At 44.7% G+C, this 20,510-nt stretch overlaps 1 protein-coding gene across 1 annotated transcript in view; it reads left to right on the plus strand.

Moving 5' to 3' along the window:
• Window positions 1-1,606: 1,606 nt before the first annotated feature.
• The window catches only part of ripor2 (RHO family interacting cell polarization regulator 2), a 110,827-nt gene continuing 91,923 nt past the window's right edge, over window positions 1,607-20,510 (plus strand). Inside the window, exon 1 of the mRNA XM_083789745.1 lies at window positions 1,607-1,690. Coding sequence (XP_083645871.1) covers window positions 1,621-1,690 — 70 coding nt within the window. The 5' untranslated portion in view covers window positions 1,607-1,620. The remainder of the gene's footprint in view (window positions 1,691-20,510) is intronic.

Raw genomic sequence — 20,510 nt, forward strand, 5'->3', positions numbered from 1 at the left:
CAGGAGAGCTGCAGGTAGAGGCGTGGATGCCAGGCAGGCTGGGCAGCGGAGGGCTGGGCAGGCTGGGCAGCGGAGAGCTGGGCTGGAGAACTGGTGAGGAAGTGGGCTGAAGGGCAGGGGTGACCTGAGCGACCTCTTCAGAAGGTAACCCCTACTCTCCCACCGGAAGAAAGCCATGCACATACTGAGCAAACTCAGGATCCTGCCTCCAATATTTTGCCAGTTGCTCCAAGAAGTGATATAATGTTGCATCACTTGTTCAGATCGCGCCAACATTATTGACAGACCTGGCTGGCTTTGACGAAGATTCAGAGAGAAGGAATCCTCTGTCCTCACACATTGCTCTGAAGGGGAACGATACTTTTAATTAAATTGTGCCTACACACAGCTGATATTCGTGGGGTGTGTTTGAGGGCATGTTTAAAAGCTGTCACATGCAGACATTGTCAACATCACCAGCCCTTCACAGGGCAGAAATAGAGGGTGCACTCACTCACCACTCACCCAGCTCCCATGATTCCTAGCGAGATGTAAAGGAATGACAAGTAGAGGCAACCTTGCACCTCACACACCCACACACACACACACACATACACACACATACACAGGGCACAGGCACACACGGGCACAGGGGCACATATGCACACACACACACACACACACACACACACACACACACACACACGCACACACAGTCTTCATCTCCCTGCTGGCTCAGAATACAGAAGCTAATTATTGCTGCTAATCATCATCCACTTGGGCTGACTCACTACTGACAGACACACGCACGTACACACACGCACACACACGTACACGCACACACACACAGGTTCAAGTGCACTCCACACACAGCTCACTTTCACTTCAGCTTTGCACAGGATATTATGAAACCACCAGTGTTGGGGAAACTTAAAGGGGAGGTAGAGTTGCCGGAGTCCGTTCTCTCTCTCTCTCTCTCTCTCTCTCTCTCTCTCTCTCTCTCTCTCTCTCTCTCTCTCTCTCTCTCTCTCACACACCCATCCACCCACACACACACCCACTTTCACTCTTGCCACACACACTCGGCACCTTCCACACACACACACACACACACACACACACACACACACACACACACACACACACACACACACACACACACACACGCACACAAACATCTCTCCAAAACATACGCAGAGAGACATCCGCCTCAGAGAGCCGTTGCACGCCGGCTGATACACACAGCTTTTCAGTCTCTCTCTCTCTCTACACACACACACACACACACACGCACACACACACACACACACACACACACACAGGCACACGCACACACACATACGTACATGCAGTTACTGTACTCAACCCAGTTCAGTGAGCAGAAGCTATTCTACCGAGTCGCGTGCACGCTATCGAGGAAGTGACTTTCGGTCGAACGCACGGAATCGTGCCATCGGGGGGCCAGAAGGAAACACGAGGAACCAGGGAACGGGGCGGCGGGGGGCCCAAGGGGGGGAGCCCAGGAGGCCAGACGCCGATTCCATTCCATTTACATTCACAGCCGCATGCAGTCGCTCGCCACCCTGAGTCCTGATTAAGCAGCCGTTGGAGGAAAACAAAGAGAGAGAGAAAGGAGTCAGGATGGACATGTCCGAGGAGGACTACGATGACTCAATGAGAGAGGAGTCCGAGGACGTCTTCTACCTGGACGGTAGGATGGGGGGGGGGGGGGGGGTATTCTCTGGTCTGAATTTATGCTTATTCTTATGACGGATTCTATGACTACAACCTCACATTGTAAGCTTGTATAGTAGATCGTCTATTTTTGGCAGTGTTTTATTTTTATTTTTAAGAAATATTTTTGAAATATGAGACTTGTGAAGAGAAACATTTCCACTGCACTTTTTGTATTAGCTAAAAAAATGATGTAAGTTGACACCGACTTTGCAGTGTGTGCATGTGCATGTGCGTGTGCGTGCGTTAGCGTGCACGTGTGTGTGTGTTTGTGTGTGTGTGTGTGTGTGTTGTCTCTAGGGAGGGGAAGGGTGACAGGCACAAAGCGAGGGTGGGCCATCAGAGGACCTATGCGGCTGTGTGGGTGGGGTGGTGTCTGGATACAGTTGGGTAAGCACACCCATTCGGCCGTACACATGCAATAAGAAAAAGATGAATAAGAACATCATGTTTACTGTGGTGTAAAATAATTTAGTGGCCATCGATTCCAGCAACTATAGAGCTATACTTGTTTTACCACTTTCACCCTGGTGTCACCGACCATGTTGGGCTCATCATAAGAACATTTTTCACAATTCGTCATTACCAAAATGTCACAACATTTAACACTGTTTCTCAGGTATCAGGTAGCCTACCGTCACCCATAATCTTTTTTTCCCGCTGACCTCACGCCGACTGCTCAGTGCGCTGGTTCTTGTATTCTTCATTTTGTTTGACTGAGAATAAGGTTAGAAATACGTTTAGGGTTAGGCATAGTTTTTCTGGGGTTAAGGTTAGGAATAAGGTTATAGGTTTAACCGTTTAAGCATAATTTACTTAGGTTACTTTAGGAACACCAGACTGAGCAGTTGCGCCAGCTATGCATGCCTGGGGCCAGTTGATAAATGGGCGACTCGTTTGGTATTCGTTTCTCACATTTTCATATTTTTCACATGTGAGAGTTCCTCTTGCAATATCTGGCAGTGCGGAGAGCATCTCTGGCCCTGTGGCCTTGGTGTGGGCGAGCATCGCTGTTGTGTAACCGGGCAGATGTTTCCAAGCAGGCATCATGTCTTCACAACACCAACGTGACTGGCTGCTTCTGTTCTATTTATGTTTAAAAGTCACCGTACAGTAGCATCAGCTGTGGAGGAATTTGGACAGGCCTGAATGTTGTGCAATTGAAAGCTTTGGGCGTTTCCGTGTGCCTTTCAACAGAAAAGGGGAAATTAAAGTGTGAGCATTGTTTAACCCAGTGATGGTCAACCTTTTTATTTCATTTCAAGGACCCCCGATTTGACATGCGTTAGGCCACGTAGGCTACCCCCATTTCTATCTCTATGACACTAAACTCCACGGCAAATTCCTATTTGTTCATACCCATTCTGACCGGGCACCCATTTTGGTGTCAGCATCATGTTATGCTTTAGCTATTTAAAAATAGCAGATCTACAAGCTCATATCGCGCCACCGAGTGGCGCGATACGAGCTTGTAGGTCTGCTATTTTTTGAAAAATCGAAGAGCGACTGACATTTTTAGAATCTGATCTCAGGTCAGAATGGGTTCATCAGACCAGTGTGTGTCCGGCGGAAACCTCGTATGAATCTGATCTCAGGTCAGAATGGGTTAACTCGGAGTGTGTACAGTATCAAATGGAACCAAATTGAACTGTAATGGTCCATTTGGTTCCATGTGTACACTCTCTGAGTTTCAGACATGATTCAGATTTCTAAGTCTAACTATCACTCATTTAGCTTTATAGGGGACCCCCTATAGCTCTGGTCCATAGTGTTATAGGAGGACGTCTCCTTAACTCGAAAATGCTGCGAAAATAATAAGAACACTTACTGTACGCTACTCACCAATACATAGAGGGTTTTGTGGAGTTGGAAGCCTAAGATTTTGGAAGCCTAGATTTGACAACGACACCTGGCCCAAAATGTAGATAACAATTGCCAGGCAGGGTTCATGAGATTAAGCCTAATGACTTGTTGTCAACCCTTTTTTGTGTTTTTATTTTTTTTAAATACATCACTCCTACTCACTAACAACAGATACAGTAGTCACTAACATGAGTCACAATAATGCAAACAGCCCAGCCATGCTGTCGTGCGGGGTTGTTACTTACGGGATCTCACATGTTCCGTGATGCCTTGAATGGAAAACGTTTCTCTCCACAGATTAGAAACACACGTGGGTCGTAAATTATATAGGCTTCAAAATGCCAATGACTGGAAGACTTGTTGTTATGAAATAGATTTCCCCCAAACAAGATTGCATTACACCTGCTGCTGTATCCAATTATACAATATTCCACTCATACACACACTAAAATGGATCTGTTGCTCTGAATGATGGAATTGTTATTGACGAAAAGATGTTTTTATAGTAAATTATCTCTCTCTTTTTCCATATCCATGTCGATCGATGTCGATGTTGATGTCGATGTCGATCGATATCGATCGATGTCGATCGATGTCGATCGATGTCGATTGATCAATCGATGTCTGTCGATCGATGTCGATGTCGGTCGATGTTGATGTCAATGTCGATGTCGATGTTGATGTCGGTCGACGTTGATGTCACTGAGTCAGCCATGAAAAAACGGCCACATCACTATGATGACATAACCATAAACAAACCAGTCACAACTCAGCCATAATCCTATACAAACCCAATGACTCATGAGTTACTCATGAGTAACATCACATTGAATCGCATCAGACTCATAGTGATGTCAGCATGTTAGCCGATAGGCGGTGCGACGTAGTAGTGAAGGCAGTATGGCATATCTACATATAGTTAGAGAGAATCAGCCATATTATAGATTACCATGGTCTCACCTATATGGCCATGAAGTGAATCAGCCACATTATAGATCACCATGGTCTCACCTATGGTCATGAAGTGTGGGTCATGACTGAAAGAATAAGGCGGATACAAGTGGCCAAAATGAGTTTTCTCAGAGGGTGGCTGGCATCTCCCTTGAGACGTCGCTGCTCAGTTGACTTGGAAAGGAGCCGGCTTACAGTAGGTGGTTCCAATTGGACACTGTATTTTGACATAATGGTCAACCCAGGTCTCCATATTCAGCCATATCAGGCGTCGCGACGTCACAAAAATGACATGGGCAAACTCTATTGGACAGTATAAAGGCCAGCCCGGAGCAAAGCGCCTTCAGAGTGTGAGAGTAAGATAGTTTGCTTCGGGAGACATAGAGATACAGAGAACAAGGCGGAGAGAGCGCACATTGAATAAAGCTTCCAAGATCCAGGACCTCCCTCCAATCACTTCATCCCGTCACTTACTGCGACCAGCTTTGACGATGAAGCAGGGTTACGATGAAGCAGCCCTCCTGGACGGAGCGAGGCCACAGTCTCCCCAGACCCAGATCTTCTCTTGTTCTGAAGCAGCCCTCCTGGACGGAGTGACACCACAGTCTCCCCAAACTCAGATCTTCTGTTCTGAAGCAGCCCTCCTGGACCGAGCGAGGCCACAGTCTCCCCAGACCCAGATCTTCTCTTGTTCTGAAGCAGCCCTCCTGGACCGAGCGACGCCACAGTCACCCCAGACTAAGGTCTTCTCCTGTTCTGAGTGCGCATATGCCTTCGCGTCACAGGTCTTCCTCCACAGACATGTGAAGAAGAGTCACAACGACCTCTACTGCCAAATGTTAAGGAACGATCAGATCCCCTCGGCGGCCTGTCGGCAAATCAGGAGCACCGTAACCAGCCAGGAACAAGAAGCACCCACGGATGAACCGAGATCTTACAGCCGTCAACAGTTTGCCGAGATAGAAGAAGCAAAGACGCACCCTTCGAATGGACGTGTCGCCCCGGCAGCCGGTCAGCCAACCAATGGTGCTGGAACCGTCCAGAAAGTGGGACCCGCCACAGATGAACCAAGATCTCACAACAATCGACAGTTTATCGAGACTTTGCCTCGGACGGAAGTGAAGACGCCTCCGCCGACGCGCACAGGAAAGAAACCCCACGTCTGCAAACAGTGCGGCAAGAGTTTCAACCGGCTGAGTAATCTGAAGAGACACGAGCACATTAACACTGGAGAAAAACCCTTCCGCTGTCAGCACTGTGAAAAGAGCTTTGGTCGGATGAGTCACCTGAAGACACACCAGCTGATTCACACCCAGGAAAGACCGTTCCACTGCGATCAGTGCGACAAGAGTTTCAGCCAGCTGGTCAACCTAAAGACGCACCAGCTCGTCCACACTGGAGAAAAGCCCTTCCGCTGCCAGCAATGTGACAAGGGTTTCAGTCAGATAGGAGCTCTGAAGAGACACTGGCGTGTTCACTCTGGAGAAAAACCCTTCTGTTGTAAACAGTGCGACAAGGGCTTCAATGATCTAGGTGATCTTAAGAGACACCAACGTATCCACACTGGAGAAAGGCCCTTCCACTGCAAACAATGTGGCAAGAATTTCAATCGTCTGAATGCTCTGAAGGAACACCTGTATTCCCGCACTCCACCTCTGTGTCCACCAGAGAGCGCTGAAACCACCGTCATAAATGTCGAACGGCCATAAGGAGGGAATATTTCACTACTTGAATGTTTAATGACACAACGACCCCAGATTGTACATACAGAATGCAAGCCTTAGGGGCCAGAGCCAGAGGCCAAGTGCCTTTGGCAACAGGCAAGACCAGGCAAGTGACACCGAGGCGACTTGCCAAACGGCATCAGCAGGCTGCTGCACCTCGGACTGCTGTGGCTGAGGAGGACACCCAGCAGTGCCTTGCCAAAAAGCGGAAGTGTCGTTCTGCAACTGTCATGTTGCGTAGCTTCCACAACCTCCCGTTTCCAAAATGTCTCGAAGAAATCTGGAAGGGTCTGATAAAATGAATATGAAATATCTAAACTATTCCAGCAGCAGCAATATAGACGTTTTTTTTTTGTGTGTTGGATTAGTTGCAGTAGGAGACTTTATTTATGTAGAATCTTTCTGTTTTGTTTTGCAATGAATATTCAGTCCCTTGCTTTCATTTCGCTGCTGGATGCAAATTGCTCCTGGCCTATTTTCTGACGAAATGTTTAAACTTGGTCATTTAGCAGGGAGTGTTGCAACATCTCTGAGATTTCAGCATTGTGTGAAATGCCAAAACGAGTAGGACTGTCATGATTATGAAACTGTACATGACAAATAACTACCATTAACGATTTGAGTTTTTGTCATTGAATACTGGAGCATAATGAATAGAAATTACATTTCTGTTTGGCTTGCACAGGGCAGATTTGACAAATATGCCTCAGAAAAATATTAAAATAAATTACTGACTGGTTTAATAACTTCATACAAAATAAATCGCACTCTTGTGAAGTGACGGGTGCTCTCATACATCACATTCCGTGCTCAGCCAATCAAATCATCACAAAAGTCATTCTGGCCAATCACTTTTGGCATCTTCACTTTTCTGCCCTCACTTTCACTATGTACTTTGCTCAGCCAATCAAATCATCGCTACATGGAGTGATCAGCCAATCACAAGCCAATGTTTGTGTTAACACAAACACAGAAAAACTGAAAACAATGGAAAGAAAAATCACATTCATAGTGGAAATAGCGGATCTACAAGCTCGTATAGGTATGCTATTTTAACTATTTAGAAAACGATTATGGAAAATAATTGTGATTATCTCACAGTGTGTCAGACACGGAATCAGAAGCAAGAATTGTTTTGCCGACAGACAGCAGATCTACAAGTTCACACCTCGCTGATATACTGTAAACGCTCACAATGCTGTCACAGCACGATGCCCTGTGAGCCTGCAGAGTGGCTATTTCTGTGTCCCTCCAGGCCACTGGGCATTCAGCGCTGCAGGAATGAATCTGTGGAGCGCCCTGACCCAGTGGCCCTCGACTACCTTGAGAGCCCCCAAGCCCAGGGGGTCCTATATGCCATGTGATTCTCAACCTGCGGGCCACAGTGACAAGAAACAGAGAGAGAGGACACGCAGCAAAGGTCGTCAGGCATTACAATATTCATTAGGCCATCGGTGCCCCAAAACGCTACGATTTGAATGACAATAGGCTACATTAAACTAAAATAAAACATTAACAGAAATTATCCAGAAAGGGTTGAGATGCCAATCCCTATACCACTTTGCTTACTTTGCCTGAAATCTCAACGCCATTTATGTAGTCACCCTGTGAGTGTGTAATTATGAATAATTATTTCCAGTGTATTAGTAATAGCCTATTTTCAGCAGCGTTTGATTTGGTTTTGGTCTGAAGTGATCTTATTGGTGCTGATCATAGCTAGTGTCCTTGGCACTTAAAACCATAACGTATTATTATGATGATGATGATGATGATAATAATGATGTCTCTTTTAGAAATGCATAGATGTGATAACAGTATTAGTAGTAAAGTAGTAGCCTATCAGACAGTATCTCTGAGGTGATAGGCCAGTGGTTCCCTAACCTTTTAGCTCGAGACCCACAAGAGGAACTGGTGAAAATAGCCGATCTGCAAGCTCACAGCGGGTCACAATGTGATGCTTTGTGAGCTTGTAAATCTTGTAAAATGTATGTATACACATGAGGGTGTATATGGATGCATATCAGTCTCTGGGGTGATATGAGTGTATTGATCAGTTTCTCTTGAGGTGAGAGGGCGTATATGGATGTATATCGGCCTCTTGAGGTGAGAGGGCGTATATGGATGTATATCAGTTTGTCTTGAGGTGTGTATGTTCTGAGAGCTATGGTTATCATTCTAAATGATGGCTAAATGAGGGCGTGTTCTGTTGACCTCCACAGCAGAGTCGGCAGAGTAGACAAGATACTCAACAACAGGAAGCTAGCATGTTCACTCTCCCTGCATCTCTGTCTCTCTCTCTCTCTCTCTCTCTCTCTCTCTCCCCCTCCTGTCCACAGTAAAGTGTATAATTTCCAGGCAGACCAGTGTTCCTCTGCACACAGTTTGGGGCTCATGGTAGCCTGCTGTCCTTGCTGTCCTGTCTGAGTTCATGCGTGCAGGAATGTAGGCTATTTCCCCACTGGGGTCAAAGGTCACCGTGTCAGCCAGCGGCAGGTGGCAGGTCATGTGTCTCACACCAGCACACTTTCGTTCTTTGAACAACTCCGCTGCTTGCGTGACACCATGCTGTGACACTGGCCATGAACCCTAACTCTGGTGTGCTCCTGCATGAGACAAGTCCAGGTGTGCCTGCAGATTGAGAAAATAGCAAAAATAAATGCAATAATAAGCGATTGAAATTTGGAAAATAGCTGATTTACAAGCTCACACACAATGTGTTGCGATGTGACACATTCTGAGTTTATTAGATCTGCCATTTTTGCTATGAAATTTGCCTTGAAATTTCAAAATTTCAGTTCCAAAACCATTGAATTAGCCCATGTAGGCTACCATTGTATCGTGTTTTGATGCCAATGCTTTTGTACTTTGACTAAAGTATGTTTTTAGAGGACTTTTATTTACAATACAAGACTTTTGCAGAAAATAGCAGATCAAAGTGAACTTGATGATCGGCCATTTTCAGCAAAGATATTTAATATAGAATTAAAACAGAAAATACACTAGTATAGAGCCCTGTCGGGCTATAGTGTCCTATAGATCTTAGCTATAGTGTCTGTATTAGACATATGACCACAGTAAGGTAATCTCTTGACACAACGCTGCCCCTCCTGACAGATACACTGTGTAGACTGTAGAGAATACTTTTCATTCAGAGTTAACTCTGAGCTAACAACTAGCTAAATCCTTGACACACGCACGCACGCACACACACAGAGACATGTCCACACACACACACACACACACACACACACACACACACACACACACACACACACACACACACACACACACACTCACAGTACATGGATACTCACACAAAGAGCCCTGCTTACTTGGAACTATTCTCAGAATTCTCAGTTGACAGGTTGTTTTTTTCTAATCTGATTCAGCCAGTGAAAAGTAGGGGAGAAAATCGTATCCGAAAAAGGCTAAGTGCACAACAGTTTCATTGAGATGGAAATAAACACAAAGGTTGCTTTTGACTCTGTCTTCCCCTGCGTGACTGATTCCAATGGGCCTCATGTTGATGCTGCTCGCCTCCTGCTGCATTAACCACTTAAGCGGTCTAAGAGTGATATGTATTTGTGGTTAAAGTGAGTGATAAATGCCTCTATATTTTGATTATATATATATATATAATCCATTTTACCCTGTAGCTGAGAGAGCGATGAAGCATGACTTTACATATTGTATAAAACCGTATTATAGATAGCTCCATAGTCATAGACTTGTTTGACGGCACTATCATCAGTGTTTCAATTCAAGTCTTAAAGGTATATTCAGTGATTTCACTCAAAAAACCTTAGGTTTCGTTTTTGCCTGTGGGACCCAGCCTTTCGTCCAATAAGGATAGAGAGTCAAAAACGAAACCTAAGGTTTTTTGACCCCCCAGGGGTTAACTTAACCTGACGCTGCCAGATCCAAGAAGCTTGCTACACAAATTTGTTTCACAGCTTATTGGGATCTGGGATCGCGGAAGCAAATTCGATGACGGGGCTGTTCCTTTTTTTCAAGATACTTGGTAGATGATTGGATGGGACCGTCTGTCTATCACCGTGTGGGCGTGCAAACACAACCAATCATATTGACGTGTCTATATAGCTTCACGTCCGGTTTCGCACATATCCCGCCCTTAGCTCACGCTGATTGGTCCGGTACGGAACGGATTTTTGTCAGCTCAACTGCCTGAGAGATCCCAGATGAGTGCTGTGTTGGGGAACATGGTTACCCAATACCGCCCTCATCTGGCAGCGTCAGGTTAGGGTTAACTGGGGACAGGGAGGAACTCCTTAGGTGAATCCCAATTGAGAGTGTAGACACTGAGAAGTGCGTATTTCGTGGTATATGACGTCACAGCGCCGCGCCCGCAGTGCATCCCATTCCACAGAGCGCAAAAAGTGTCCTGTTGATACTGCACTGGGCCACGCACTATTTTTCCCCGCCCGAGCTCGCTTCTAAAGGCCACTGGGGATGTACCCTCTCGGTGCAGTGTACATCGCCACGGCGCAGCCGTACTGCGCAGGCTCTCGGCATTTCTACCCCTTCCCCACCAGCCCGCAGCAGAGCAGAGGACAGCAACAAGAGGAAAAGAAAGATGTCGGAAGTAAGTTAAATAACTTAATTACTTACTTTAAAGTTATTTTAGCGGAGTATTCAGTTGTTTAAACTTCATACATGCGGTCAATCAATCACAAAACAGCCCATTCAAAAATATCCCACAACGATGTCGGAGAATCCAGAGAGCCACAGGTCTCGCCCCGGGGGCTGCAAGCAAAGGGGATGCAACCCGCCACCAGCTCTCCCCGGTCGGCACAGGCCGAAGCGATTCCCCCCGTCCCTCCCACGGAACGAAATAACTTAATTACTTACTTTAAAGTTATTTTAGCGGAGTATTCAGTTGTTTAAACTTCATACATGCGGTCAATCAATCACAAAACAGCCCATTCAAAAATATCCCACAACGATGTCGGAGAATCCAGAGAGCCACAGGTCTCGCCCCGGGGGCTGCAAGCAAAGGGGATGCAACCCGCCACCAGCTCTCCCCGGTCGGCACAGGCCGAAGCTATTCCCCCCGTCCCTCCCACGGAACGAAACGATCCACATGCATGACATGAATCCACTGTGGACACCCACAGCCCACATGCAACTCGCCCCCAACCGTTCCACCCCCCCAAATGTCAACTAAGTGCACCACAAATAACAGCCACTATATTATTGTTATTATTATTATTACCACGTCGAGTCTATGGTCGAATCTGATTCAACCTGAGTCCCGATTCCTTGCAAAGAAAAAAATATCCACCGACATCCTGCTTAAACTAAACATGCGTTGTGTGTATGTGTGTCTGTCTGTCTGGCTGTGTGTGTAAGACACAAATTGTAATTCAGACGTGCCGTGAATGAAAGTTATTTTGGGGTACACTCAGTCAAATGTTTGAGAACTACTGCTATAGAGGACTAGAAAAGTCCACACCAAAAATAGAAGATATACAAGCTCACAACACGTTGCAGTGCGACATGTTGTGACTTGTGAGCTTGTAGATTGGCTATTTTCAGTCATTTATTAATTCATGTTATTTTAAGGTGAAAGTGATCAAACTAGCAATAGAATACAAGTTTAGAAGCATATTCCAGAAACATGAACAGTCTCAGAAATGCCATGATTTCTTCAGCTGGTCTGCCTAAAACATCATTACATTGAGATTATATTTAGCTTTATTCCATGTATAGTATAATGCACTTAATACTTTAACCTTCTTATGGTTTCATCTGTGTTAAATTATGTATTGTGTTAATGTGGTGTATTGACTTCAAGTTCTAATGTTTGACATGGCAACCTGTTGTAAAGTCATCATTGGACCACAACAGAACATAATTATTACCCAAGCACAAAAGCCATTTTTTTTTTTTAACAATAAGGGAATTCTGAGTTGTAACACTACTGCCATACAAATAACCTGTTAAGCCAGTGGTTCTGAAACCTTCATTCTCCACTGCCTTAGGAGTGCATGTATCCAAAGACGGGTGAGGAGGTGGCCTGCAGCGGCGGGCCTACAGCAGCACCATCACGTGAGACTGCCATGTCTGGAAGTCTCTGGAGCGGAGCCGGACTGCTGGCCTACAGCACCACCAGGCCTAGCCGAGGCCATACCAGACCATAGTGGTACAGCTGCACTGGGGTCTGGAGCAGGGTCAGGAACACCAGGGCCCAATGTGCAATGAATGTACTTTTTATGTATTTATTTGTGTTAATTTTCTACTGGAATTACTTGATTTTGACGTTATTTATTACATGATTGAGTCTGAGATACGGTATCCTTGTTCAATGTTAATTCATTTTTATACCGAAGACAAAATAACAATAAATAAATGTTGTATTTACAAAGTTGAATTGAACTATTTACATACTCATACATACAGTCATACAACTAGGGATGCACCGAAAGGGAAATTATTGGCCGAAACTGCAGTGAATACCGAATATAGGAAACAGTTGGCCCCCCGAAAACCGAATATCCGAATATGATTAATATATTATATATCTTTTTTCCTACCATTGCTGTCATGGCCGTACCTTAAAGCTATCTGATTTATGGCAAAATAAATGGGTATGGCAAAACAACTTAAATTAATCACACACAAACACATTAATCATGTTACCAAGATTGCCTTTTTTCACCTTAGAAATATTGCACGAATCAGAGCCTATTTGTCTTTGGACGATGCAAAAACGCTAATCCACGCCTTTGTTTTTTCTCGGCTTGATTTATACTGCAATGCACTTTTTTCAGGACTGGCTAAGAAAACAACTGACAGATTACAACTTGTCCAAAATGCAGCAGCCAGAGTTTTAACTAGAACTAAGATGAGAGAACATATTACTCCAGTTTTGGCTTCACTGCACTGGCTTCCGGTTGTTTTTAGGATTGATTTTAAAATTATTTTACTTGTGTATAAAGCTCTCAATGGTCTCGCACCTTCCTACCTACATGACTGTCTGCCTAAATATGTCCCAAACCGCCCCCCCCCCCTAAGGTCTTCCACTGCTGGCCTGCTCGCTTTGCCTAAAGAAATGGCAACAAAAAAATACGGGGAAGCAGCTTTTTGCTTCTACGGGCCGACGGCATGCTCCCACTGTACCTTCGTCAGGCAGCCTCTGTAGACATTTTTAAAGCACAGCTCAAGACCCACTTCTACAACATTGCTTTTAATTTATCTTTTATTTTTTGTTATTCATGTCCTCACTGTATTGCATTGCATTACTGCTTGTCTTTTAATGCTCCATTGCTCTGTAAAGCACTTTGAGCTGCATTTCATGTCATGAAAGGTGCTATACAAATAAAGTTTTATTATTATTATTATTAAATAATAATCACTACTATGGGTCCATAAAACATTTATTCAGCTCTTTTGAATGCATTAATTGCATACACTATTCAGTGATATATTTTCTGCCTAAATTAAATAACTGAGTGACAGCATTTGTAAGATTTGTGTTAGATTACACCGTAAAATAATATTGTGATAAATGTAGCCTATCCATTTAGAGCTGAGAGTTGGCCTGGTTTAACCTTTTCATTCATGTAAATGCAAATGTAATTAACTGATTAAGAGTATCATTCTGATTAATTAATTTCCCTCAGTTGAATTAACAGTTTATACTCACTTTACAGTAGGTATAGGCTATAGGCCTATATGTGGTTGGTTACATGTAAAAGTATACCTATATTAAATGACATTATAGCAATAAACTTAGCCTATATGATCAGTGATTGATCGGTGCCTGCTAATACAAATCAAACAGCAGATGCGACGATAGTCTGTATTCTGTCCAAATGTAAAAACATTTATCATTATGAAGTGTATGGCAGTTTGGTATATCCTTCCTTTCAGAAACTCTTTGCAACGAGTCAGGACTCAAGCCAAATCAGATTCGACGTAGTAATAACAATAGATATTTTATAGAATAGCTTTTATTTACACTGCACCCGACACCCGGGGAAACAAAACAACTGGAAACGAACCGCATCACACACGGGCACCACGTCGCCCCGCAGGAGAAACGGGGGGAAATCGCCCCGGCCCACGCCGACAAAGGAGAGGTAAAAACGGGTACAGCTCCCTGGTGACAGCCCCCAAAGCGAGACCTACGGTTCTCTGAATTCTCCGACGCCGTTGTGGGATATTTTTAAATAGGCCCTTTTATGATTAATTGACCACATACATGAAGTTTAAACAACTAAATACTCCCCAAAAATTACTTGAAAGTAAATTCCGTGGGTTAAAAAGGTAGTTTTAACTACTTTTAACAACACTGCAGTCAGTCCGTGTAAACAGCAATGGCCGCCAGTCGAGAAAGCTGGGCACGGCTTGGCTCCGCCCAGCTCCACTCGGCTCCGCCCAGCTCAGCCCAGTGGACGCCGTCTCAATCCACAGACATGCCCTCTGCGTGTGCACTATGCCACCTCCACAGGGTAGTGCCAGTGCAGTGCCCTACCCTATCCTACCTAGTACCGCACCTTGTAGGGTGAACACTCCCAATTGGGATTCACCTCTTATATGGCCAGCACACTCTATAGTAGGGAGGATTATCACAACAAAACAAAAAAATAAGTGATATTTGAATTAAGTGAAATCACTGAATATACCTTTAAGTCTAAATTCATGTCACATAAATGTGTGTGGGTCACCCTATATGCAGCAGTTAGAGCGTGCACCTTTCATGCGGAAGGTCGCGGGGTCGAAAACCTGCCGGACAACCTGCAAGGACATGCACTCGCAACGGGTCCCTGCCGCCAAGTGAAATAATGGGTTCAGATGTCAGCCCAGTCTACTGCTGGAGGTGCGTCTACTCTGAAGCCTATGCGGCTTCATGTTTAATGTGTACTTTCAGACATTTAACCACGTAAAGTCGTAAACCCTCAAGTGGTTAAATGTTCCGACCTGAACATGTATTTTCTGTTCGCTGAGATGGGGTGACCCCTGTCACTGAAGATGAAAACATGCAGCTCACTGCATTATCCACTAATGGCTCAACACGGCATGGTCCCAAAGGCCAGCAGTAGTCGTGGGGCTTTAAAACCAGAGGTGAGTTCAGTGCATGGTCATAATGGAGGCTGGCTGTTTGGAGACTAAATAAAGCAGTGTTTGACTAACTGGGTCAGGTGGTCAGGTGGGCCGGATAGCAAGAGAGAGAGAGAGAGACATGCTCTCTGTCACGAGAAACAACCGTGGTCCGTATAGCCCCTCTGGCTATCCGACGCTATCAAACATACCTCTGTTCCATTTTGTTTTTGGATTGGTTTTTGGCATTAATTGCTGCATCATTACCGACAATAAGGGAGAGTAATTAGTCTCCGTGTGGCCCCATATCACACCGGCCTTGACTATGAGGTCATCTAATGTTTCTCTAGTCTATAGCGTGAGGCAGCTTGATGTACAAGTACACTCCCTGGACATGATGTATGTAAGTATACTGTATACCCTTTATAATGGACATTTATTACTTGCGCAAGCAGAGCGTGCAAGTACTGTGATCGACTGGGTATGTATGTCGGGGTAATGGGGTATGTACTGTATGTCATACGAGGTTTTCCACTGGTTCCACTGGTTTTCCACTGGACACACACTGGTCTGATTAACCCATTCTGACCTGAGATCAGATTCATACTGAGGTTTCCACTGGACACACACTGGTCTAATTAACCCATTCTGACCTGAGATCAGATTCTAAAAATGTCAGTCGTTCTTCGATTTTTTCAAAAATAGCAGACCTACAAGCTCGTATCGCGCCACTCGGTGGCGCGATATGAGCTTGTAGATCTGCTATTTTTCAATAGCTAAAGCATGACATGATGCCAACACCAAAATGGGTGCCCGGTCAGAATGGGTTAAGACCGTAGCCCAATCAGGGACCAGCATCTCTGGCAACATAATCTATCGTCATTACAATATATAAAATATCAGGGGGTTAAGCGGTGATGCCAGTGGTGAGCGCACCTCATGGCGTGCTCTGCTTGTGCACAAGGAGGCCATACATGGCCTACTAGTGTGCAAGGCGCAAGTTGGCAGCTCGACAGAGTGCATTCCTATAGTTGCTGTTGTTGCCGTGGGCACGTGTGATCTGGATACTTGTGCGTGTTTGATGTCTATGTTTTTAGATGATCCTAATCTGCGGTAACTCAATTTGCCCAGATGGCGCTGAACCCTTGCCCAAAATATCCAGTCATACGTCACAGATATGTCATTTACAACTGATGTCATACAGTAAATGACTGATGTCACAGGCTGCCGAACATTGAAGTCTGAGACTCCACAATGGAGCCCTGGATCAAGTCTGATGTTTTTCCATGCTGTGTCTAAGTGCATCCTGGCATCCACATAATTTCCTTTTTTGAATAAGTGTTAAAAGGTTAAATCCGGAGGTGTAGGGTTTGAGACCTTAGAGTATAAATATAATAGAGACGTCACCGAGAGGAAACCCTGAGGTGAAATGGACATAGTGGCCGAATTTGGTAGTGCAGCTCGAGCCAGCGCTGGGCCCGTTGACTATCATTGCGCACGTTCATGTTATTGGGGGCAATGACACGTGAACGCTGTTTCATACGTGAACGCGTGCAATGATATAGTCACCGGCCAGCGTGTTCACGATTTGGCCCAATCCATCCCAGAATGCACTCTGTTCCTACCCGGAAAGAGGAGTGAAATCTCCTCATGCGCTTTTGAGCAACTCAATGCAAGTGTATGGGAGGAGAAATCAGGTGACGTCTCTATTAAAGTACCTATAACATAAAATTATTTTTCAATTTCTTTTGTGTTTTTGGGGCTCCCATGTGTGTTTTCTATCCCCACAAATAACCAATTTTGAACAATCAGGCCTTCATGTCATATGGGTGTTTTAATGGAAATTGCTCTCAGAAACAGCTCGACTGATTTTGGCCTCATCGTGATGTCATCAATGTCACCCTACTTTGTATAATTCCTCCATTTCTTCAGTCTTCAGTTGCAAATTTGCATTTCCACTTTGTTTACAATGTCCACCATTGTTGATTTTCCAAGCTGGCATGGAATGGAAACAAGCCTGGTTTTATCTAGCATCAGTATTATAATGACTCAAATATTAAATAATCTGCATATCAGCACCCCCACCACCTCAGGACATTGTGGTACTGCAGCTAAAACTGCTTTCAAAGTCCAGAAAGAATTGACAAGGCCTGGTTATATCAGAGTGGTGATTGAGGCTCAAACCATTAGAAATAACTTTGAGGGACATAGACAATATGATTATTAAATATTAAAAGCTGTTTTAAAATGCATGTTATTTGCGCTTTAATATATACTCTTAAGGTTGAGACCGGCAATGGTATTGTCTCATGTCGGTTACAGAACTGTACCCGACACTGCACCCCCCTATCAAATACTCACCCCATGAAGACTTGAATTCATGGATATTGTTGTGTTTGTGTGCACATTCCTAAGCCAATAATCTGATGACCAGCAGTGGTAATTCCCTATGGAGACACTCATAGGTTCGGTTGAAAAGGTTTTTAAAGTTGTTCAACTATAGCCGGGGTCATCAAATGATTGGCTTAGGGATGCAAAACAAATGCAAACAAAACAAATATCCACCAATTCAAGTCTTCATGGGGTGAGTTAACCCATTTTGGGCGGGAACCCCTTTTGGTGTTTTAGCTATTGAAAAATAGCAGATCTACAAGCTCATAGCGCGCCACCGAGTGGCGCGCTATGAGCTTGTAGGTCTGCTATTTTTGGAAAATCGTGAAAATGTGCCTCAAATTTGGAATATATTTTTTCAGAACAAACGTTTTTAACTTCTGGTTACTTCTGGGGGGGGGGGGTCCCTGGAACAACATATTTTCAGATGTGGGTCGGCGGCCAAATACAGATCATTTTGGGGTCCTTGACATGAAATAATGAGTGATATATCCTATAGGCCTAGAAACATAGGTATTTCAGAAAACTGTCAGGATTTAGAAGACATTTTTTTCAGGCCTAAATGGGTTAATTGATAGAAGAAAAAGGTGAACAATCCCTTTATTTCACGAATATGGAGATAAGAGGTTCCAGGTGGTGCACCTGTACCCGTGCAGGACAGGTTCAGTGTCTGATCCCTGTTGTTTCCACACGTGGCCACGGGGCTGTTCACGTCAGACGGAGCGCGCTCAGCTGTGAAGCGCCTGAGAGTGCAGCCATGCCATGGGCCGCATAACGGTATAAGACAGCACATAACTGGGCGAGGTCGCGGCAGGCGATACACGTGTGCGTGCGTTAGTGTTACAGAAGAAAAGGGTGTGTGTGTTTTAATGCATGCGAGGAAGCTGTGGTAGATCATATCAGTTGCAGTCGTGGAAGAACACTCTGATTTGTATCAGTGCCACCATGTAGAAATCTTGGTTACAAGTAAAAGTACGGTACAAAAAGGTATAGGCATCAAAATATACTTACTGCTAATGGCAAAGTATTCATTATGAAATGGCCACCGTTTCACAATTATTTTCATAAAAGTAACAAAATTGCAAAAATAAATAAAAGTAGGGCTTAATTAAATCGTATAAACTAGTAGTAGCAGTGTCAAACGCTACTCAAATACTCACGTAAAAGTATCTCAAAAGTGTACACCCTTGAAAATGAGTTGCTGCAACTCAAGGGAGTGTCCTTTCAGTGAAAATAAATAAAATAAGTGTGAATACCTTTCATCAGTATTCACAGGTATGTCAGTCACCACAGGGGCTGAGGTGCAACACAACTGCACTGCAAGTGTGTTATAATCACCACAGGGGCTGAGGTGCAACACAACTGTTATGATCACATCAACGCATCAATGAACAGCACAGGATATGGAGACCACACACATGCACGCACACACACACACACACACACACACACACACACACACACACACACGCACACGCACATGCACAAACATTGTAGCACTATAGTACTTGTGAGGACATATACACACAGCAATATTGTAAGCTAAATGCCATTTTTAACAATTATTTTGACACCTTTTAACCCAAACCCTGAAGTCTAAGTTATACTTAGTTACGTGCTGGTGTACAATAACAGATCTACAAGCCCATAACGTGTCGCTCTGTGGTGCCTTTTAAACATAACATGTGCAGGTATCTGGACAATTGGGAAATTGCCCACACAATGTGTTGATTTCTCAAATTATACTACTTGTACTTGTGTGGAGACATTTGACCCTCATAATAATATATAGTAATACACGCAAACACACACACACACACACACACACACACACACACACACACACACACACACACACACACACACACACACACAGTTCAGACTTCAGTGACGAGGCAGGTCAGGTTGCAGGACTCCATTCCTCCTCCTGTAGTTTCATGTCTAGACTCGCCCCGCACAGCAAGCCCCAGGAAACTGGATGCTCCTTTTGAGCCGCAATGGAGCCTTTGTACTGCATATCATAGAGAAGAGATGATAAGAGATGAGATGAGATGAGGGGGACTCCCTCCTGCTAGACTGATTGATGGACCTGGAGGGAGAGACGGATGATTTATTTTGCGTGCGTGCGTGCTGTTCTGTCACACACTGATGGCTGCTGTCCATTCAAGTGATATTAGAAAGACAGACAGACAGACAGACAAAGTTCCATAGTGCTGCTTTAATCCCAGGCCAGCAATAGTTCACATGCATCTCTCTCTCCGTCAGGGACGGCCCGGTTTTCCGAGAACTGTCTGCAAAGGATCTGTCAACCCAATGAACTGGCATGGGCATGCAGGGAGTGGGACACAATGGCTCCACTCAGTCCATTGTTCCCGGGGTGTGATGATCGGGCCTTGTTGGATACAACAAATGTCCTCCTGGCCCTCTGTCAACTCTCCCCGCTCCAACAATGGCAGGCTCAGTGTCTGGACGCTCCCACCCAGTGCCACCCACCCTCCCGCCCGCCCTCCGGGGATGAATGTCTCCGTTTGAACATCAGCGATATTGTTATGATGAACAGTAAGTTGTGGCCGTCGTCCCACCAGTCACTATGCTAATTGTAAACAGCTAATTACAAAGATTGTAAACGGCTGTCGAATCAAACCGAGACGTCCACCCACTTTGCTGTACAGTATAGTTACCATAGCTTAGTTAGTGAAGGCTAATTTATTCTTTGTTTAATGACCAAAAATCACGTCCCTGTCGGGTGGAAACCTGACAGTTATTATTTAGTTACACGCTCTTGTTAATAATGTGTCGTGTTTC

The sequence above is a fragment of the Protomyctophum parallelum genome, assembly GCF_964188405.1.
Source record: "Protomyctophum parallelum genome assembly, chromosome: 1".
NCBI lineage: Eukaryota > Metazoa > Chordata > Actinopteri > Myctophiformes > Myctophidae > Protomyctophum > Protomyctophum parallelum.